This window comes from Sander lucioperca, chromosome 11 (assembly GCF_008315115.2).
Source record: "Sander lucioperca isolate FBNREF2018 chromosome 11, SLUC_FBN_1.2, whole genome shotgun sequence".
Taxonomy (NCBI): Eukaryota; Metazoa; Chordata; class Actinopteri; order Perciformes; family Percidae; genus Sander; species Sander lucioperca.
The window spans coordinates 6,526,055-6,549,365 of NC_050183.1; the positions used below are offsets into that span (position 1 = coordinate 6,526,055).

Sequence of the window (23,311 nt, forward strand, 5' to 3'; positions counted from 1 at the left end):
AGGTCAACTTTTTGTGAGCTGAGAGAAACAACCTTGTTTTTAGCTTTGTGCATGCACTTTTTAGTTAGAGAAATGGGCTTTTAAATGGGTCCAATGGGTATGTTTAGTTTAAGAAATAGGAGAATTTTCTCAATCCATAAAGTGACAATTAAAAAAATTGGAGATACATGGTTTTCATGGACAGCGACTTACATCATCTTCAACAATCAGGTCTGCACCAACACTAACCAACCAACCCTAGAGCTTAGCTTTTGTTTAGCCTTTATGTAGGTGTGTGCGTGTGTGTGTGTGTGTGTGTGTGTGTGTGTGTTAAATGATTAAACATTATTTCAAAGTGAAATACAGGTTGAAATCCTTATTATATAAAACCTTTTAAACATTAACATGCACATACACGTATAGATATGCATTCAGAGTTAAATCTTTAAATGCAACCCCACCATAGCATAGAAATAGACTTTGCGTGCATCAGCATGCCGTGAGGAAAAGGAAGGATTAATAGCCGCTTTATTACTTTCACTCTTGTTTTTTTTTTAATCCAGACTAGTGGTCATTACTGGATGACAGCAGTCTGTCGACATGCAGGCAGGAATCTTCTTAGCCTGCAGATTACACCAAGCCTGTAACTGTTTTCTCTCCCCCCACATACCTGTATGTCAGTGAATGAAGTCATATTTTAACAGGGCACTACCAGAGGAATAGATTGCTATGCTGACTAACGGAATGACGGATGCTTTGAATGCCTCACTGCTGAGTGACAGCAAACTGTCAGGGCTTTAGTGTGGCTGGGCTGCCGTCTTTTTATTTTGGATGCAGCCAGAAAGGGAGGGACCCATCCATGCAGGCGCAGTTGAGTGAAAAGACACCTAGGAGGCATCTTTGGGCATGTCAGACAAAAGAAACCTGATCCAGACACCAAGAATGGGAATTTGAACGAGAAACCCAAAAATAGCAGCTGTCTCTGCATAATTGGAACAAATGGAAGTTGGATATGCGGCAGAAAATAAAACAAGAAAACAACTTGGATGTAACTCGACACTTGCTGACAGTTACAATAATCTGGGGAGAGCCGTGCCACAGGCAAGCTGTTGTTTGTAGCCGGGCAGCTTATAGTTTCTGTCAAACTGGTGCTGATCTTGGAGGGTCGCAATTATGTGCCCCCTACTATTCCTCTTCCATCCCTTCCTGCTGCCATCTTCCCCTACTCCTTTAAAACCCCTAAGCAGCATTTAATTGTGAAGGGCTGAGCCGGGGAAGGAGTAATCAGATGAGAATGGAGGCAGGGGGAATCACGTGTGTATACACTGGCTAACAGAGGATTAATAACAGTGGCGTCTTGATTGAAGTTCAGCAGCTCTCCCTGGCAAATGGGAGGTGGGGATGATGGGGAGAGAGAGTGCGACAGAAAGGGGAGGAAAAGAGAGTAAAAAAAGAGTTGCAAAGACAGAGGACGTACAGGGTTCTCAGATGAGAGCAGAGAGTTACAGGCAAAAGAGACAGAAATGGGGAGAGAAGAGGGAAATAGAGAAAGGGAGTTAGAGCAGTGAGAGGGAGTGGGAGGAAGAAAGAGCGAGGATAGGAGGCAGTGCAGCGCAGTGTGGAGGGGGGGAGGGGGGGAGAGAGAGAGATGTAGAGACAGGAAGCCTCCACTGCTACTGAGCTAGTGAGACGCAGGCAGGCAGAGAGAGAAGACGGAGAGAGAGAGAGAGAGAGAGAGGCCCTTGGCATCTCCAAGGCCAGCCCAATGAGGGGGTGAGGGGCTCAAGTGCAATACAAAAGGGAGGATAGTGGGAGGAGAAGCAGAAACGGAGGGGGAAAAAGAAGAGGGAAAAAGGCAGGGAGATAAAATCAGAAACAGGCTTTAGCAGGGAAAGGGGAGTGGGTGGGTGGGATCTGAGATGAGGAGGGAAAAAAGCAGATAAAAGTTTTGGAGACAGAGTCAGAGAGAGAGAGGGAAAGGGAAAAGAGACTAAAGATAGAGCGGATTGAGTCTGTTAATGGAAAAGGTAGGAGGGGATTCATGGAAAAAGAGGAGGAAGCGCTCTGTGTCTCAGGAGTCCTCCTGTTCCTCTTCTGCTTCTTCTTCTTTCTGTGAGGCTGCTGGACATCATCCATCACCATGTTCTCTGACAGCAGGACTCCAGCGCCTGGGGAGCAGAAAGGCTTCAAGCCCCACGCCCCTCACTTCATCCCGTGGCTGCGCAATAGTCTTAAGCCCCACCACAGCAGTGACCTGGGGCTCAATGGACCATACAAATCCAGCTCAGAGGCCTGCAACAACCTGACCCCGCTGGAGAGAGCCAAAGGGATCGGGTTCTTCTCTATCCAGGGAAGGGACCGGGCAAAGAAGGGGGAGGTTCGGTGTAATGGCGTAGGGATGGCGAGAATGCTTCCAGTGGTGCTGCGTGGGCACCATATCCTGCCTGGGAGTCTGAGGAAGCAGAGGGAGGACAGTCCTGCCAGGTGGAACCAGTCTCCAGAGCTGGACCCACCCACCAACACGCAGAGCAGTCCAGGGGACGGGCCGCATGGTCTGAGCAACAGCTCCACCTCTGCCCAGGACAACCACACCTTTGTTAGGAAACACGGCAGCCACCTGAGCCCCCTTCAGTCGCAGAATGACGGGACTAGCACCTCAGTCAGGAAATATGGGCCACTAGTGAGACCCCCTCCTCTTCCTGTTTCTGGACTGCTCATTGAGGAGCCAAACTGTAAGGTGCCTGTTGTGGTGGACATTGAGGACAGGAGGGGGAAGGTGTGGGACTACGCCAGCAGTACAACCTACCGCAAGAGAGACCTCCATTCATCCAGCTGGGTGTGCTCAGACACTCAGGGACTAACAGAAAGGCAGCATGGCTTCCCCACCAGCTTCAGCTACAACAAACAACAGAGCAGGAACTCCCAGAGCCAGAGAGACCTGAGGGAACCACTTGTTGAGGGTTTCAACGGGCCCCTAAATGGAGTCATCTTCTCCACTGAGGTTCCTCAGAGAGGCCTGGGCTGCACCACAACACTACGACACCCCAGGAAAGCTAGACCAAGCTTGGAGCGTATCGCGGCCCTGGGCCAGAATCAGACATGGGTCCAATACAGGTCGACCATTGAAGGGGAGCCACAGAGGAAGGAATCAGGCTGCAGCAGGAAGGTTGTTCGAAACCAGATTAAACGGGTGGTGGACAACCTGGAGCATGTTCTTACAGCGCTGAGGGACGTTCACCAGGAAATGAAAGAGGTAATGATTCTGCATAACATTTCATCATTTTCACCAATCATGTCTTTCCTGGACAAAATGGAAATGGTAGAAAAAGAAATGGGTTGAGAATAGGAGCAGAGAAGTTACTGTATCCTCTCATATTCATTTAGGTATTTTACTCTTGGAGGAAACATTCATGCTTATGCTATAAAACCTTGAGGGCTCTAACAGATAATGATGCGGGCTACACACAACCACACATCCTGAGCAGAATTTACATGCATTAAAAAGTCAGCAGCAGGGTTGGTTGAATCCACCACAGTCTGCAAACTGTTTGTGCAACTCTCCTCTGTCACTGTGCTTAATTCATGCGTACATTATCATAGAGGTGAACCAGACAATAGTTATGCCCCATTTGTATGATGCATTCAGAGGCTGCTGAGATGTGACATTAGGCAAAGCAGTCGCCTTTCTCTCTGCATCTCCCTTTCTGTCCTCCTCCAACATCCTCTCTCAACTCTTCCACCACTCTCCCTCCTCATGGACAGATGCTGCTCCAGGCACAGCTGGATAACGTTTTATAATCCATTTATGTCTGAGTATCTCTGCCTCGTATTCCTCATCCAGTAAAAGTGACACGTAAATCTCGCCTCTTGGCATTGGATCTGCATCTACAGGGTCGTGGCTAAACCTGAGGTAGTAACCTCATCATTCTGGCTGTGAGGTTTTAGTGTGACAGTATTAATATAACACTGATGAAAGAGCATGTAGGCTACACAAAAAGAGGGGAAAGGAGGGGGGTCGGAAGCAAGCAGACTGTGATAGAAAATCCCAAATTTTCACAACAGAGATGACAGATCAAAGGAGGATAAGGCACCAGAGAAGACTTTGGTTGCATATTTGTTTCAAAGCCCTGTTTTATGATTCTGTTGCATGAGAAGCAACCCTCAGTTTTATTCAATAATCAATCCCTGTTATAAAAAGGAGCTGGAGTGAGACTTAAAAGCATTTTAGACAGATACTATACAAATATTAAAGCAACACAAAAAATGTGAAAAACATCACAAAAGCAAGCTCACGCATGAATGTGGTCTTCTGCTAAGACATTTTGATGGATCAAAAACTGCTCTGTGACTCAGAACTAAAAGCAGAACAACAGTAGAGTTAAACTGAAAGAGGTATGAAACTTACATGACTGAGCTCTACAACAAACGTCTCTCAGCACTCATCAGCACTACATGTGAAGACCTGAGGGGTCAAAAAACATCATTTTAAATAAACACTCTCGGGAACAGCAGATGAAAACCAGGGTCCTCTGCTCTTTTATCTCCTCTGGTTTCTGACATTAACAAGCAGCACCTGCCCAGAGTCACTTGCATATGCACGCGGTACTTCAAAGAAATATGAAATGCCTCGCCCAAAAAAGCTGCAGCATTAAAAAGAAAAAAAAAAAAAAAAGGCAAAGCAGGTCATCTTTTGACAAGGATGTTGTTGAACACAGAGAACAAAACAATAAATCTGTTCCAGCGGGGGCCGAGGATTTATCTGTGAACGTAGAGCAGGTGAAGAGATAGGTCAAACATTTTCCCCAGTGTAATTTTCTACAATCTCTCCTGCCTTTATCATTGTACATTGTATGTGTCTTTGTGTTAAGCATTTATGTGTGTTGTGCATAAACTCATTTGATACATACTCTGCACTCTTTTAGATACAGTGCATGCATCTGGACTTGTATGCCTGTGATATATTGTATAGTGTGCTTTTCACTATCACAAGTATCAGAAGGGAAACCGACCTAAATTTAGCTTACACATTTCCTGTAATATCACCGTTTCTAGGCTGAGGTAAAAAATTTTTGCACTAGGTTGTAGCTTGTGTGACACACTTAAAGATTAGAGCTATACACCTGCAGAGAGTCCACTTCTGTAAGAGTCGTAAACGCCTCAAATTATAGATGCCGACATGCAAAAGCAGAAACAATTAATACGCAAACTTTTAATATTGCCATTACTATATTGAGGCTACAGTGCCAAGGTTTTGTATGTTATCAATAATTTTTATTAGAAAAGACTCAAATTGGAACAAAAGCCTTTGGATTAATAGAGTGTTGGAGCGTCCTGGTGGAAAAGTTGTTGAAGCTGCTGATCTTGTAAAACCCGATTCAAATCTGGCTGGGGGTCTTCGTGGCATGTTGGATCTCTCTCTTTCCTCTTTATTTCCTGTCACCTCTGTACTACTATCCAAATAAAGGCTCAAAATGGCCAAAAATACATTATAGAAGTATATATTCTATAAGTATTCTATTCTATATGTATAGAAGTGATTAGTAACTCAATTGAGTTATGTAAATTGAAATTTTTGGGTTTTATAGTTCTGGTCGTGGTGTTTATTTGCAGAAGTCACCTTAATTGCACAAACATTCAGCAGATTAAACAACAATGAAAATAATCATACGTTTCAGGTTATCATTAGTGGTACTCCAGGGATTTTTGTATTGCACTTTTATAAAGTTGTGGGACTCAGAATGGACATAATTGAGAGTTCTAGATATCCAGACTTTTAGTCCCTAGTGTGGGTCAAGCTCCAAAAACACTTGATCCTACATTTCCCATAGTGCAGTCTTTCGTTAGCCCTTCCCCACCTGATAAACATGCGCATCTTTCAAACAGATTTCTTGTGTCCAGTTTGTAACTCAGACTTTCCGGTAAAAAAGTCCCCACAGGAGACGTTATAAAACTGTTTTCACAGGTTGAAAGTTAAAGGATCAGATGATAAGTTAAAGGATCTTTGTCTAAAATCAGTGAAGTGCCCCTTTTCCAAAGTACTTCAATTCTTTGTATTCATCACCATGTATTTATCCATCATAGGTGGTGCAGCAGATTGACCATCTAACCTCATCCATTGATCTGAATGTGGAGAAGCAGCAGGGGAATGAAAGAGGTGACAGCGCCAACCCTCCCAGCGACAGCAGCTCCAGTTCAGGTTCCAGCTCCAGTAAAGTGACGTTAGGCAGCACCCATCAATGGCCGTCAGAGCCTGGAGACCAGCCAGGAACCACAGACTCATTTGACACCCTCAGGAGAGATCATCACAAGTGTCACTTTCCACCAAATGTGCTGCTATGCCCGGTAACCTCTGGGTTTTCATCAGAGAGGAGTCAAACTCATCGGTTCACCTGCAGCCTGCTGTCTTCTCACAGACAAGGTGGGCCGCTCCAGTACAACAATAGTCTCCCTTTATCCAATCCCCCTCAAAACCTCACCTCCCATGATCTTACTTTGTCTCCCCGAAGAAGCCTCCCTGTTCGGCCTCCCACTCCTGGTCTCTCCCCTCTAACAGTAAACCTCCATCACCCCAACAGCCCTGGTTCTCAGCCTCACTCCCCTGGTCCTTCCTCCTCCATCAGGGTCAGCCCTGTGTCCTCTCTGTCTGCAAAGCCTCAGCCACCCCCCACTCTTAGCCCTTCTGTCATCATAGAGAACAAGGTTGGGTCTTATCAGACCCCACAAAGTGACCACCCATCTGCCAGTTTGCTCTCTCAATCATCAACCCAGCCTCCGTCTGCCAGCTGCCCACCCATCAACTCAGAAACTCAAACTGTGTCCAACACTGACAGAGAGAGGCGATCATCCTCAGTAGGACCCGTTCACAGACCTTCACAGGTGTGCTCTGCCCCTGCAGCCACAGCTAAACCACCAACAGCACAAGGCTGCAGGGGTCGCAAGCCTCCTCCGTACCCCCACCACAGACCCTCTGAACACACAAAGAAGGTGAAGGAACCCCGCAAAGCTCCTCCATACCCTGAGAAAAGAAGGCTTCTCTCGACCACAGTGTGAGACAATGCAGCAGGAGGGGAGGCTGATCGAACAGAGCCACATTCACAGCACCAGCTGCAAGAGTGGAGAGTGATTTAAGGCTCGCTAAGATGAGCTGAGACCAAGTTTCCAAGGTGACAGGATACAAACGCAACTTGGGGTGAGTATGTCAGGAAGAACAGCTTGGTTCTGCAGACGTCCTTTTCCCATCTCTCCTTCTATACCAATCTCTTGAGTATATAAACTGAACATACAAATGACACCATAACATCTGTCTGGGTTACTGCTCTGGTAACAAGAGCCTCTATACAGATGCTCAGTTTGCCCCACGGCTCTCAGACTCTCACAGATTGCACCGTTAAAGGGCAAAGGAGAAGGCCTAATTAAATAGAAATATGAACAAAATTATAATTACTGCAAGATGACAAGTCAAAGTAAGAACTGATTACTTTAGTGCACTTCAACCTAAGCAGCCAGACACATCCACTCACATGTGTCAGCATTGTCTAGGTTAGATAATTGCTGTCAAGAGTCGTGATGGTATAACGAGAACTCAGTGCAGCTCAGGGTACTTTGGCTCGGTGGTGTAGAAAGCACACACTGGGGATAACAGGCTGTGATCTGTGATAGATCTGGGGACAGAAAAGGTGTCGTGATATGAGGAACTTAGCAAGGCCAGATAAGAAGTGAACAGGCAGAGTTGCTCCGAGCTGACTGGGTCACCGACCCAGCGCCTGGGTGCGCATCAGGGGAGACAGGGGGCAGCTGGCCATTCGTTTTACCCTTCACCGAGCCCCTGGTGTTACAAAAATCCCATCTCCTTTGCTGCCTCTGGCTTGACTGACCTGGCCACAATCTCCATCTGCTCCCCTCCTAATGTCAGGAGATGCAAAGAAAGAGAAATAGGGGGCAGGTGTGTGTGAGAGGAAAGAGAGGAAAACAGACACTGGAATGTCTGCCAGATTGATTACATAAATACAGCTCAGCAAATCGATGGCTTATTCATTTAGGTCATCTGACGTTGTCCTCTCTGAAATGTTATTTCAATGCCTGCTTGTGGCTCTTTTCTTGTGAAGAATAAAGCTAAAATAGTGTTATTCTATAGCCTATTTTCTGTTATTGTTAACAGATAAAATGAAAAGACCAAAACCAACAGTGTGTTAGTCCGTCTCTCAATACTTTTTGACTTCCCTACCCTGTCTGTGGCACTCAGCACCGAGCCAATTTCTTCCTCCTGAAGAGCTAAATCTTTAAAAAAAAAAAAGAAAAAAAAAAAAGTATGCACAAATGCAGCTTCATCAATGCTCAGTAATTAGATAAAAAAAAATAGCTGGAAACTGTAGATTTTAGCATAGATTAATGCACATTTCGTGCTCTCGTGAGTATTTACAGCAGCAGGACGGTGTCGGAGTAAATCAAAATAAACTACAATGCCACATTCATGCTAATGAAGGAACATCATGTGCAGCATTGATGTGTTTTTGAGGTCTGTGGCACAGAGGATATCAGGCACTGGATACACAGAAAATACTTAGTAGGTTAGTTAGTAAGGCTTAATGAATTGTTGGTTCTGGTCTTTTCATAGACTTTATTGACATGAAGAAAAATATAGAATATCACCTCACTTATCGGCTACTTTAACAAGATTAAGAGTCTAAGTTATGCTAGCAGCTGTGTGAGGATGTACTTAGGTGCTTTAAGCTAAATGTCCATATGCTAACATGCTCACAATAACAATGTTAACATCTTGATTTTAAGCAGGTGTGTATGTTTACAGTATTCTTCTATCTTAGTAGTTATTAGAATTCATCCTGAGGGAAACATGAATTTCTGTACATTTTATGGCAATCTCTCCAATGGTTAATGTTAGAATGGATGGTCCAGGGGGACGGGGACCCCCCTACTCTGCCTCTGATTGGCTTACCCTGATATTCTTACCCAAACCTTAACGAATCTCACTCCTAATGCCTAAACCTAACCAACCGATCAACCGATCAGAGGCATGTCATGCCTTCGCCTGTCCCTCCAGACCATCCATTCGAGCATCAACCCTATCCAATAGTTATCGAGACATTTCTCAGAACAGAAAATGTGGTTGGTCTGCTGGTAGTCTTGCATTGCCAGACCGATCTCCACAGCACTGTTTCGGCGATGGAGTATGGTCTGGCTACACCACCTATCAATTCTGGGATAGGTAAAAAATGCTCTGGCTCGTTTGTATTTCTTAAACCAATCACAACCATGTCAGGCTTTATCCCAGCAATGTACATCCATTGAGCCAGAATAGTCTGCTGGTAGTTATAAAGTAAAAGTCAGGGGGGAACCAAAGTCAGTAGGATTCATCCTCTAGGGACCATGGATGTTGTTGAAATATACAAGTCTGGACTAAAGTGTTGGATCGACTGATCCTTGGAGCCACTTTGTGTTCGTGGCTAAAAAAAATTCAGATTTCTCTTAATGCATGCCATCCTAATCTAAGCCAGCTATTAGCAGCATCAAATGTATATATTTTCCTGATGGTAGTAGTGTAGGGGGGGAAGTTGAAAGTAAACATCTCTACTGGTACCAGATGGTAAACAGTAGTGATATGTGTTTAGTGTTTGGATGACAGCATAGAGGCAGCTTTGAGTCTCGGAGACACAGTGAACTGGCAGTAAACAAACAGATATTGTGCTACAGAGATGTATTATTCAGTGGAACAACCACCTTGAGAACAGTGTTAAATTCTTTATCCATGGGGCCACAAAACTGAAAATGGCCACGTCTTTGCTATAAGATGCTTTACATACAAGTAGGAGACTGAGGGAGTTTCTTGGCACAGCTCTGCCAAAGTGCTACTACACAGTAGATCTTCTCAGATGTTTTATAGTTTACAGTCATGATTATATTTTACATTAAAGCGCTGGTAAATTGTGCAGTTGTAAAATAAATGTGTAATCTTTGTATCACAGAATTCAAACGCCAATTTGACTACAATCAAGATGACTGATTTTCTCATGGCTTAACATAAAATGAATAAATCCCTCCTGACTCTATATCTCTATAAGCCCACAAAGATCAACGCTCTATACATTCCCATATGTGCCTCTGGAATTAGTAGATCCTCCCTGCAAAGCCGTTCTCCCCAGAAATTAAGAAGAAACAATGAAAGCTCTTTATCTCATGGAAACATTTATTCGAGGACAATAAATGTTAATTGAGCAATTTTTCATAATGCTTAGTTTAATATAAAGTTTCATATGAAGTCTCATTTGTATGCTGAAAACCTGGTTTTCTGCAGCATACAAACTGGTTTTAAATAAATACATTAGTACTGGTACTAAAATTACTGTTATTTTAGACAGATATGACGGGGGCATAAAAAACGCTCTCCGCCATGTTCAGAATATTTAATGGCTCTATGCTGGCACTCAAATTTCTCCTCTCTTTTCATGTTTACCCTTTAACGAGGCTGTGGGAGGTTCAATCAGATCATAACTGACATAACAAGACGAAAACATTGAATTATCTCCAGAACAATGACATGTCTTTATTCAAACATCCATCAAGAATCAAAACAGTCAAGAAGTAGACAAAAAAAGGAAACATGTACAAAATAAGCAACATCTTGTGTGTATCTTTCTATTGTGGATCAGCATCTGGATGTGGTTACTTCCTGTTGTGACCCCAGAGGGAGGACGGTGACAAAGGGACACACTAACGTTCCCAGATGAGTGTTTACTCAACTCCAGAGGATCGTCGCTAGACAGATGAGAGGATCCAAACCCAGACCAAACAAGGTACGAATCTCAGTGAGTAATCCGACCACAGAATCAAATCAGTAAAATCCTCAAATCTGAAATCAATCCCCAGAACTCATCTTCTGTAGATCTAAGAAGATCGGATCAATGTGAGGAATATAAAGGCAATCCTACTCGGTACATAAGGGAGCATGTACTTCTGAAACCTGCACAATATCCTCGCTGATCCGTGCCACTGAAGGATGACAGCAGACAGTTGAAGAAAGGCCCAGGAATATGTGATGGCAGCTCCTGCACGACCTTAAATATATATATTTTTGGGGGTAAATCTCAAACAGTGTAATTGTGAAGTCATTGAAATATCCTGAAATTAGAAAAGACAAATAAGTAAACGGTTGTATCTTCTACTTTGGGTGCCTTATTAAAATGATCAAGATTAAATAATAATCATTTATACCATATATCATATTTTCTCAACAATAAATTCACATTGACACCGTTTAGGATTTATCCAAAAAATAACCTTCAGTGTATTCTGTACATCTTTCTCTTAATTTATGTTATGAAGCTGTTATCTGATCTATTACAGGTATCCCTTCTGGCCAAAAACACAAACATAACAAAAAAGTGATCACAAGTGGTACAGATTGATGATTTAGGGGATAAAATGTGTGCTTACAGTTATCAAGAACGCATCAATATAAACAGACAGAGAGCGAGGAGCTCAGCTCAGAACAGGACCAGATTGAGGAAAATGTAATTGTTTATGTGCGTGCGTGACGCTATTGGAGATTATTCACTTTCCTCTCAGGATTATATGAGATGGTTAAATCCCTCCCTACTCTAAATGTGTTATCTATACTCTACAAGCCCCCAGACACCAGTCCTCTATACATTTACAAATGTCCTCAGTGGATCAGAACAGATTTGCTCTCTGTAAATCTTATAGCCTCAGAAACTAAGAAACAACTATGGAAGCACTTTATCTTATGGCAGAATTTTATCTGGGACATTACATAGTAAAAAAAGAAAAAAAAAGAATACTAAACTGATGCCTTTCTGTATTTTTAACAGCATTTTCAAATCCATTACAAAAATATACCAGGTAATTTGTGTACTGAAACACAAAGTGCTATATCAGTATCATCCCACTTAAATTTTAAGTTGTTACACCCACAAATCCATCCTTCATTGACTACTGAGCGGAACACAGAAGTCCAACTCAGGGCTCAAAACATGACCAAAACCAAGTCAGACTTCTGACCAATTACAGCTCATCGTGTCGTGTCCGTCCAATGGCAGTCAGTTTGGAGAGTTGAGCGTTAAACTTTCCATCTCTGTGGGTCACTGGGGGTCAGAGAGGAGAGCAAATTACTGTCACAGAAAATATTAAAACAAAAACAAGGACACAGAGCGTCACTGATGCAAAGCACCTGAAACCAGCCAGTATCATCTAACTGCAGAGCCAGCAGCTTGAGACCTACAGGTCTAGTACAACCTGCACTGCCTGTTGGCAAGAAAAGTATAAGCAGCAGCAGATCAGATCTGTAGATGTAGGTGTGTGGCATCTACTGGTAAGGAAAGTAATAGCTGCTGCAATTTTTACACTAGTGCCACCTACAAAACAATGCGTGTTACAACTGCTACCTCATCTCGTTCTTCGAACAGTAGGTGCTGCTTGTGGTTTTATATTTGACATATAAAACCTAACAAATGTAATAGTTTTGTTCACTAGAACATATTTTCTGCTGAATAAGGAAGCCCTTAGTGTTGATGCCTCCTGCTGTTTTCCAGATTACTTTGAACAAAAGGGGTGGTTCATTGCTCATTGTCGACCTAAAGAAACCGGTGTGGGATGCCGGAGAAAAACAATGAACTTAAGTGTTACTGTATTAATTCATATAAACTGAACTGTTTAAGGGTCTGAACATGTGAAGTTCAGTGAATGAATGAACTAAAGAGATAAACAGTAAATTTGTTTGCAAAATCGTCCAAATATTTTGCATTTTACAGCCCCAAGTTGAACTGTGTTTATATCTACATTATCTACTGGAGGTGAGGGTGGTACAGTAATGTCATACATTTGTATCAATTATTTATAACTTAGTTTTTGCGTTGCGGAGCAATTTTTATACAAATTAATGGCTGCCACCTTGGATTAAGTCTTTAATACACATGCAGTAAAACCTCAAACAAAAAGCTATCAGCATCTATAACAATCTGCAGTTGCTAACATTGCAAAAACTACCACTTGTTTTGCCTGTAGGTGGCAACATCTACAGGCATCTGCAGGTCGAAACTACAGTGACTTTTCTTTCCTGTAGGGGGTGCAGGGCATGTTGGCATGTTGGCATGTGTAGAACTGCTCTGTTAGTGACTGAACAGCTCCCCCTTATCTGCAGCCTGCTAAATGTGAACATATAAGCTTGTGAGTGAGTTAAAGCCAGTTTATTGATATATTTTGCATTTTAAAAAAAGCAATTTACCTACTGTGTATTACTAAAAAGCTTATCCCTCGAAATCATGACTGGAAGTGTTTCCCAGAGGTCTCACAGAGATGGGATTATCCTAAAGTCTGTGATAGTTGCAGGAAATTGAGTCGATAAGCCTCTGTACTGTCGTGTCTAATCTGCTGTTACAGAAAATTGCTGTGTGACTTGTCAAATCCTGCTAATCACAGTCCGGAACTTGAGCCACAGTGGGGATTTGTGCAAAAACTAAATAACAACAAATAATAATGCTACAGGGACAAATGGCAACCCACTCACAGCTGGAGCATATGCTTCAGAGGGAAATCAACAGAGAACTTGCAACGTGATGGAGGGGATGGGAGGGAGCGAGCGAGAGATTGATGTGACAAGCAGAGGGAGTTGATTGAACACTTGGAAATGCAATAAATTTCTCACCTGTTGAGTCTCCTACGGTAAATTCCTCCGGCTTCAAAGGCACGTCACTCTGTCCTGCTGCCGCCGTCTGAGACTGGAGACAAATACAGCAGCAGTGATGAAGAGGAGGACGAAAGGGAGGAAAGGAAAGAAGGAGAAAAAAATCAAAAAATAAACAAAAACAGGATGGGAGGCGGCACAGGAGACACTTTTTTGCAACAGACGGGCCGGGAGAGTAGGAGGATGTGGTGACAAGGTCAAGGAGATGCTGTGCGGGGGTGGCAGGTGTGTTTGTTTGTGTATGTGAGGTTATTTTTGTCGCATCATTTAGTGAAGTTATTTTCTGTGCATTTGTCTTCTGCTTGCAGGGCACGGAGCCAGAACAGGAGGAGGAAACATGTGCTCTCACTAATGACAGAGTGTCAGGACTGCCCTTGGTGGGGGAAGGAGGCGTGTCAAGGTGTGCTTCACTTCAGCGACGACCACATCAGACACGGCAGACCTCCGCTAAGTGACTGAGCTCAGGAAGAGTCCAGAGACATTAACCTTCCATGAAACATTATGTGCAAAGACACGGCGGGTTTGCCTTCCAGGAGAAATAAAGCTTTTCTGTTACTTTGCCTGTCTCTGCCTGCCTTGTTTTTCAAAGTTGGTACTAGGTGGCATGTATCTCGAACCACCATTAGAGTAAAATAGATTAAAAAATGCAGGGACATGATGGCCATGATGGGTTTCCATGGACACATAAGTATTAGTGGAGGGGATGTGCAGTAAAGCAAAGATCCAAAGTGCAAGTGGCAGCTGATTTTATTCAATTCTACTCAGGACTGTGTAGCCAGGAACATTCGGCGATGCTCTGGCTCTCAGATGATGTTAGGTGACATTTAATCTTGAGTAGCCGTACCTTTTAATCTGACGGAGGTCTGGAGGAAACCTCATTTAAATAATTTGGGGGGAAAACATGTCCATAGCCGTTGGTTCAAAGTATTAAAACGGAAAACTGTTGAAGCTTTTTCAAACTGACAGTGGGTTTTAGACTGTTGGTCAGATAAAACAAGCAATGTAAGACCTCACAATTAATTCATACTTTGAATCATTAAATTGAAGACTTCTCCTAACCCCATTTATATAAAAATGTTACATGCATTGCACATATGCATGCATATCCTGGAAAGAGGTCAAATAAAAGAAATTGTGTCACTACATGTGATGACTTTTTCACAGAAGACAAGATCAAAGTGTTGTTGACAGTCACCAGCTTTGCAGTCAAAAAAAGCAAAGTAAAAAAAAAAAAAAAACTGCAATACCGAAAAATCCTGCCTTAATGTTAGCCATGAGCTTGACAAATGTATTGCTGGTGCATAGGTGGATGGTTTATTATTTGCAGGCTATGCAAAAATGTTCATCAACTGTGTTTTCTACACAAGATCTAATCAACAACAGTGCCTCTTCTCAAACTGACAATGACACAAGAAACTATCAAGATATTACTGACTGATATATAGGCCCAGATTCATGTAAACAGGATAGGCAACATTTGCATCTAACAGTTGAGGGAATTTGTGTTTCTTTTATACTTACATATGCATTTGCATATTCAATTTTGGTTCCCTTAAGTTCAGCTTTGAATTGAGTGAAAAACAGGTAAGACTTCCCCTGGGGCCTGGCAGGAATGAAAAAAAAAGTTTGTTACCAACATTAAGTCATTTGCATACATTAATTTGCTTATTAAGTCAGTCCTGGACATGAATACATTTAAACTATGAGGTTAGAAACTCTGTTGTTTTTTCTTCTTCTCTCTACGGGGCTGTCACGATTAACTACAATCATTAGAGTGACTCAGCAGACACATGGGACAAATTCTCACTGAAGACACACTGAATATCAGGGTCAGGGGGTGTGTGCGTGTGTGTGTGTGTGTGTGTGTGTGTGTGTGCGTGTGCGTGTGCGTGTGCGTGTGTGTGTGTGTGTGTGTGTGTGTGTGTGTGTGTGCGTGCGTGTGTGTGTGTCACCTCCACACAGAGCAGGAAAACAGTCTGTCGTCATCACTCAAACCCACACTCATCAACCATTGCTGTTTGGGAAAAAAGAAGAATATTTATGCATAAAACCTGCTGTAATTAAAACTCTATAATACGATGCTGGAGACTGAGAGACTCACCTCATTGGTTCCCCCTTGTGAAGCATAAGTGAATAAGCATTCATACTCCCTCTGAAATAAGAGAGTGTAACATCAGTGCTTTGTTAAATCTTCATATTATTTTCATTTTTTATCTAACAATTACTTTTACATGCTATTATCAGATTGCTGCTCGGTTTCATACGTGTGTGCGTCAGTGTCGATTTGATAGTTTACATTTTTATAGTGAAATTTCTGCAGCTAGGTTTCATATTATTCTAAATGCAAAGGTCTGTTGTGGCTGCTGGCCTAATAACAATGTTTTGTCTGCTGGTAAAGACCATAAGGACGTTTCTCACAGCAGACATGTTTTGACATGTTCTAGAAGAAAGCACAGGTGTAAATGTTACACCTGATATTGTGCATGAGGAATCACTACTAAGCTAGGGCAGAGCAATAAATCAATATTATCGCTTCTCGTCTTTCAGCAAAATCACAACATGATGAAATAATTTCTATTGTCCAAAGTAATGACTTTTACAAAACTGTAATCAGAAACTTAATTAGTTATTAACTACACATATAAACAGTTAGTCTTGTGTAATGCATAACGTTTGATTGTTTTATATATGATTTTGCAAACATTTGCCTTATTAAAATATATATCAATATTGGAAAAGATCCTTATTCCAGGAAAATATGATAATGGTTTCAACCATATTGCCAGCCCTACCTAGAGCCACCATGTTATTAGTAACACCTGTTTTTTTCCTGCTATGTCATGTCAAAATGTCTGCAGTGAAAAAGCTCTATTGTAATCAACTGTACAGTCTATGATTGTAATGGGCATTTGTTATTATTTTAGCCCATTTTATGGACAAATGATTAAGCCATTAATTAATAAATAAAAAGAAGAATTGACAATTAAACAAAAACAACTAAGAAGTTACAGCCTTTATGTAAAGACAGGATATTGAGACTTTGCTTTCAAATTAAATAAAAAAAAGCTGTTCACAGTCATTAAAATGTCCACCAATGAATGAAGCCATTGTGGCAATGTGGCAACGACGTGTCAGCTTCTCACAGGCTGTTTCGTCATCACGCTGCGACTACAGCTGACCAGAAGAATGTAGTTTTTCACATATGTCACTATCAATACCAAATACATTGAATGTAACAAACTAATGAAACAAACACACCTCACAACCTTACACACACAATACAATCCGTGGTATGTTTCAGTCTGTAATTATTATGTCCACTACTTAACAATCAATATAAGAATAGATATAATTAACCTTAACGGTGAATTCACCTACATTCAAACTTGCACGTTTAGAGTTAGCATAGCCTAACTGTAGCTCTGTGTCCGGGTGGTGTTTAAAAACGTTAGCTAATTGTGTAAAATAAAGACAATACTTTATAATTTCACTCACAATCGCCTCAGTGAAAGTGTGCACCACTCCACCCGGTTTAACGTTAAACTCCACCGTCTTCGTCCGATCAGGAGAGGCATCAACCGGGACAATCAACACGAAGACAAGCAGAAACGCCAAATTAACAGCACAAAAGTTATTTTGGGTGGCCATCTCCTTCTCCTTATAGCTAGATGTGTGATAGTGGTGATAGTGGTGCTGGTGGTGGTGTGTGTCGCTGTGAGTAGCACCCCGGGTAACCGGTATCCCGTCGACTGTAAATGTCGTCACATACCAAACCAAGGAAACAAATATGATAAAATATCAAAGCAGACATAAGCAACATAAAACAGACGAATATCTTGATATGGTAATAATAAACACATGCATTGTTGATGTAGTTTAAGATATGATATTGACGAATAAAAGTAGGAGTAGGCCTACAGAATTAATTGTAACGCTACCATTCAGGGCCACGTGATGTCGCCCTTGTTCGGCCAATTTGGTACATTTTTTTTCTACTGCAGACAAAGTAGAAACAACTATTAAATATTTACATTTTTATTTTTATGACATCATGTAATGTATGTCTCAGTAAGCGTAAAGTAGCATAACACAACAGTTTGACAAATCAATCCCAACTCAACTCAAGGTCCAGTGAGTTCACATCGACCGATCCATCTCCACGACAATGAACAAACTCCATCCAAATTTATGAGATGCATTGTCATGTCACTGATGTTTCTTGTCTCGTCTTATCTTATAGCAATCAATCATTCCTCCTTAATAATAGCCTACAAAATATAATCAATATTAATAATTAAAAAGTATTATTATAGATTAAGATAAGATACGACTTTATTGATTCCTTCACTGTTATCCCGAACTAGTTGACTTTACCTGATATTTGCGTGGAATCCCGTTGCCTTAAACCGTTTAAGTTTTTACAAAAGGTGAAACTAAATAGGTCAAGTTTCATTACCACAGACTGGTAAGTTGATGCAGTAGACAATCAAGTTTACCTTAGTAGTCCTTAGCTACTAAAACTCGTTAGTAAACATAAATAACTTTTGTTGAAATATAATAAATATGAAACATTAGGAAATCAATAATTATTATAATAATTACAATAATTACTGTAAATATGTTTTTTCCTTTATAACAACACAACAGTTCTGATTGAACAGAAAGGATGACAGTGCATGTATTGTATTTTCCGGATTGCTCGCCATGAATCTGTGTGGCCATTTTCTACCACACTGCCCAGAGGCCATTATCCCCACGTGCAATAATAAATGTAGACAAACATGAACACTAAATCAACCATACAAAACTAAAAACCCACGTAACATGAATGCACACCCAAAACAGTAACAGAACATTATTAAAACACACTTTAACTAGGATAGAAACCGTCAGAACGTTCAGAACATATATTTTTCTCCATGAGATTTTGCTCAGTCCCAGTCCCTCCCATACAGAAACTTATCATCCTTAGTTATCTCTGCTTCTGCATACGTAAGCTAATTATTACAAACAACAAATATGATTAAGTAATGAATATGTTTTTTTACAGAATATGAAAGAATAAGTAGTGACCACTAAAAAGTTTAATTACAACTAAATCTGGGTTTACAGTGTATAGGGAAAGTAGGCTATATAAATTAATTAAAATTAGCCCCAACTTGACCAGCTGCAACATTTAAGTGATATGCACATCAATGTTAATACAATACATTTCTGCATGACTATGTTAACTGTTGGTCAAAATATAGTAACGTTTTTATGAACGAGTGTCATCCTCTATAACAACATGTCTACAGAATTCTCTCAATAACAAATAGGCCTACTGTACTTGTGTGCATTCCTCTCTTTTTCACAGTAGAACTACATTTAGTATTACAGGAGACAAAACCAGTCTCATGTCTGCTCCTGCATGTACGTGTAGCCTACGTGTGTCTCTGGAGCCATAAAGCGTCCTCCTCGTGATAGATGAACAGATGTTTTGGTATGAGAGGAGACACCTTAACATTGTCTGACACTCATGTGTAAAACCCATAAAACAATACGAGCATTTAGAGGCAATTTCAGACCAAAAATAACTAGGGTTTCAGCTGAATAACCTGTCCTCCCTCTTCACTCTCCCCTCCCCTCCACCACCTCCCCCTCCTCCTCCCCTATTCGCATCACTGCAATCCCACTTCCCAAACCCCAAAAAAATACAATAACACGATTAATAACAGCATGCATTCACTCAGACAGCCTGTTGAGTGTTTGGATATTTACACAGCAGCTCCAGGAGGAAAAGCACCAGGGTCATTAGGCACATTCTTCTATTTCAAACAGGGAGAGCTGTTCAATCTGTAATGACGTGTAAATGGTCAGACTCAGGGAGTCCTTGTCCTGCCCAGGTAAACATTGTCTCATTTTGACAGGATGCCAGACAAAATATTCAGTTATTTCCACTGTGCTCACACAAACAGCTTCTACTCTTTGCTATTAACAAATAATTCTCTGCAATGGTAAATATACAGACCTATCCAGACAGAGAAACACAACATTAGTACGGAGTTGGCGTCAAGTTCTTTCACTAGTGATTCAAGCTCATACTGCAGACTTTACACACACAGTAGAGAGTGTTTCAAATCCATGTCAGTGGTTATGTAGGCTATGTGTAGATCTGTATCAATCTGAGTTAATTTAAAGAGCTGTTACAGAGCTGAATCTGTTCCACCATGACGTCAAATTATTGGATGATTAATCATAGTTGCTAAATGTTGTATGTATTATTATTTGTCCTCTCATGGAGCTGATGTGTGAGTTCATAATTGTCTAAACATGTTAAATTAATTCTGAAGGATGTTGATTTATATGAACACTGGCATGGTGTTGATTAGACTCTTCAGCAGGTCTATCAGTAATGAACTCCATTATCTAATGAACTATGTGAACAAGCTTTGTTCAAACCCACAAACGTTTATTTTGAATTCCAGTCACAAGATTTAGAAACATGTGACTCAAAAGCCATTCAGACATATTCAGTTGGTATATGGGTACAGCTATAAAATAAACCTCAGAAATTTGGACGTTTAACTTTAAGCTGCAACAAAGGAAAAAAGAAAAGTCAGAAGTATAAAGGTTGATGGGGTCAGTATTGACAGTTTGTGTCTGTACATGCAACAAACTGCAGTCTCGCCTATTGGCTCTGACACTTGTTGACCGGGAGTCTCAGACACTCTGCCTCTGGGCACAGCCTCACAGACCTTCAGTCCGTGATAAGAATGGTTTAGCCGTGGTGGTGCTGCTGATGTCAGCAGGTTGCAGTCAGGTTTTCCTGGCCGTCTGCGGACCTGTGGAATTTCTCTCCTCCTTGCCATATCCAGCGCGGGCAGGCAGGGGCGACCGGCAGCTCTGCCCATCCTGCACGCCCTGCAGGCTTAGCACGTCGGCCTGCCCTGAGCAAACAGCACCTGGAGCTGCCCTGACCCTCTGTCACACTCAAACACACATCAGTGGGTCACATTGACGGCTCTCTGACCAAAGATGGTGTGAGCTCCACAGAGAGGCCACGTTTGTGTGAGAGGATGAGTGAAATCTGGGGTTATAAAATAGGTTCATGTCCAGTGTGATGTGGATATCTGCGGTACATACACAGAGACTTTCCTCATCTCTGATACTTTCTTCTTTCTTTTCATCTTTAGCATCCTTGTACCTTTATTGTTACAGCGATAGAAAGTCACCAAGTATATTTTCCCAAGTAATGTACTTAAGTACAATTTCGAAGCACTCATTTTATGCTTCTACTTAACTACATTAAACAGGGAAATATCATACTTTTTATTCTGCTACATTTTACAGCAACAGACAACAACAACAACAACAACAACAACAACAACAGATATAGCTAATTGTCGGATTAATATTCCACCAATAAAAAACTTGATAAACTGATAAAATACTAAATCAAACCAGTGGTTGGGAACCACTGGACTAAACCACTAAATCTTCTGACACAGTATTAATACTTTTCTAATGTTATGTATGATAATATATCAGTCACAGGAGGCGTTATTCTGCAGAATAGGTACTTTTATACTTGAAGTACAATTTTTACGTAATGAAAGATGCACTTTTACTTCTAATGGAGTATTTTTACATTGTTGTATTAGTACTTTACTTTAGTACTAGGATCTAAATACATCCTTCACCACTGTAAATGCAGTGTGAACATCCCATAAGAATTCTCTAAAACTTTCTTCTGGTTTATCTTGGTGTTGTCATAACTTTCAGAGGGAGAAATAACAGATGGAGATCATCAACCCAGCAAACGAGGACTAACGTACATAGCATCTGAGAAACCCACAGCACACTTTTCCTATTCAATCAATCAAACTTTATTTATATAGCACTTTACAGCAACCAGCAGGTATCCAAAGTGCTTAACATCGAAACCAAGAATAAAAACACATATCATACAATAGAAAGAAAGAACATAGAAAACAGTAAAATCAGAAATAGTTACAAAGGAACAGAAGAATGAAATTGTCACACCACTGCTACGTATTAAAAGCCAGACTAAACAGATACGTTTTAAGTTTGGACCTAAAAAGAGCTACATCTGTAATAGTGCGAATATCAGGGGGTAACTTGTTCCAGAGTCTCGGGGCAGCAACTGCAAAAGCCTGGTCACCCCACTGTTTATATCTAGACCTTGGCACTTCTAAAAGTCGCTGGTTTGAAGAACGCAATGACCGGTTGTGCTCCCGCAAAGTTAAAATTTCGGACAAATACTCCTAATTCTCTAATTCTCTATTACCATGAGAAGGAGTAGAGACGTTGGTGACCTGCTGTGGCCCTGATGTTGCCATAAGACAGACTGTGTAAGTGAGTCAGTGAGGGAGGTGAATGGCTCTCATACAGTAACAGATGCTGGAGAGCAGTAGAGAAAATACACTCCATGACTTCAGCTCCCACCTGCCTGCATATTTATCTCATAAACATCCTGAAACTTGTTCCTTCTTCTATCAAGGCTTTGCAGAAAAGTTGCTGAGATCTTCCACTTTACAAGGACAACAAAAAGGTTTCAGTTGAAGCACAAATTGCTCCAGTCGTTATGTTTCCACCATACATTGTTGTCAGAGAATTGTGGCAGTAAAACAGAGAGTTTATGCACATTTTTTTTCACTTGCATGCTCTATATTTAAGATTACAAGACTATGAAGGAATGTATTTGTGCTGGACAGCAAGGAGCACAGTTTTAAAAAGAATGAATTGTGTTAAAAAAATAACTGGTGAGTATTCATTTTCACGTCACAGTCAGACAGTGTCCCTAATAAATCTGGTGACAAAGTGTAAACAGAGCGTTTCCAGACACCTCACATGGAGTTATTACCAGGTGAATAAATGTTTTCTCAATCACTCATCTACTGTAACACACCATGACAAACACGCAACAACAGGCTTGTGGTGTGAAGCTAGGTTGCCATTTCCGAGAGACGTAAACCTGCTAAGTGGAATCATTTTAGCTATTTCTCTGAGGTGTGTTATTCCAAAAGCATTTAAGATACATACCACTCCTAACTCTAATGGAACCTCAGCTTGTGTTAACTGCTGTAAATGGTAAATGGAATGACTTCATGTTGTTAAATATTTGTTCACATCATTCCATCAGTAGTGACAATTTAGATTTTTTTTTTTTAAGTAAGACAACAGTCTTCAATGGTACCTTTGTTTCCACACAAAAAACAAATAAACTTTATTATAAAGTAGAATAAAAATTTAGAACATATTTCAAACAATCAAATACCCTTTCACTAGATTATTATTACAGAATATACATGTGTGAGTAATAATATACTCAAAACTGCACAAAAGCACACTATACGGCTCGAAATGCATACATGTTTTTTTTGGTATATATATATATTTTATATATTTTAACAGCACTTATAAGTCTTTAACTCCAATCCATATTAATGCTCAACAATAGACAGAGGAACTTTTTCTCTACACAAAATGTTAATAAAGTCAGTCGTACAGTATGACTGAATGAATTCACATAACTTCATTATCTGAATCACGCTGATATGCTTTTCCTCAGAAATGTACTGTATGTTATTACAACTAACATAATTTACCATCTAG

At 41.0% G+C, this 23,311-nt stretch overlaps 2 protein-coding genes across 3 annotated transcripts; one reads left to right on the forward strand and one right to left on the reverse strand.

Moving 5' to 3' along the window:
* Positions 1-932: 932 nt before the first annotated feature.
* On the forward strand, positions 933-14,252 carry LOC116055336. Of its 2 annotated transcripts, none has more exons than XM_036007300.1 (4): positions 933-3,232; positions 6,061-7,168; positions 10,644-13,176; positions 14,002-14,252. In XM_036007300.1, the coding sequence occupies exons 1-2, from the start codon at positions 2,120-2,122 to the stop codon at positions 7,027-7,029; spliced, it is 2,082 nt and encodes a 693-aa protein (XP_035863193.1). In that variant the 5' UTR covers positions 933-2,119; the 3' UTR covers positions 7,030-7,168; positions 10,644-13,176; positions 14,002-14,252. The 2 variants fall into 2 exon arrangements, with proteins under 2 accessions (XP_035863193.1, XP_031163131.2); XM_031307271.2 differs by having other exon boundaries at positions 10,644-10,799.
* On the reverse strand, positions 10,513-17,461 carry mydgf (myeloid-derived growth factor). The gene is made up of 6 exons (XM_031307272.2): positions 17,189-17,461; positions 15,795-15,845; positions 15,646-15,707; positions 15,215-15,296; positions 13,655-13,727; positions 10,513-12,095 (listed from the first exon to the last, which is right to left on the reverse strand). Exons 1-6 carry the CDS (start codon positions 17,339-17,341, stop codon positions 12,016-12,018), a joined length of 501 nt encoding a protein of 166 aa, XP_031163132.1. The 5' UTR covers positions 17,342-17,461; the 3' UTR covers positions 10,513-12,015.
* Between the last annotated feature and the right edge of the window lie 5,850 nt (positions 17,462-23,311).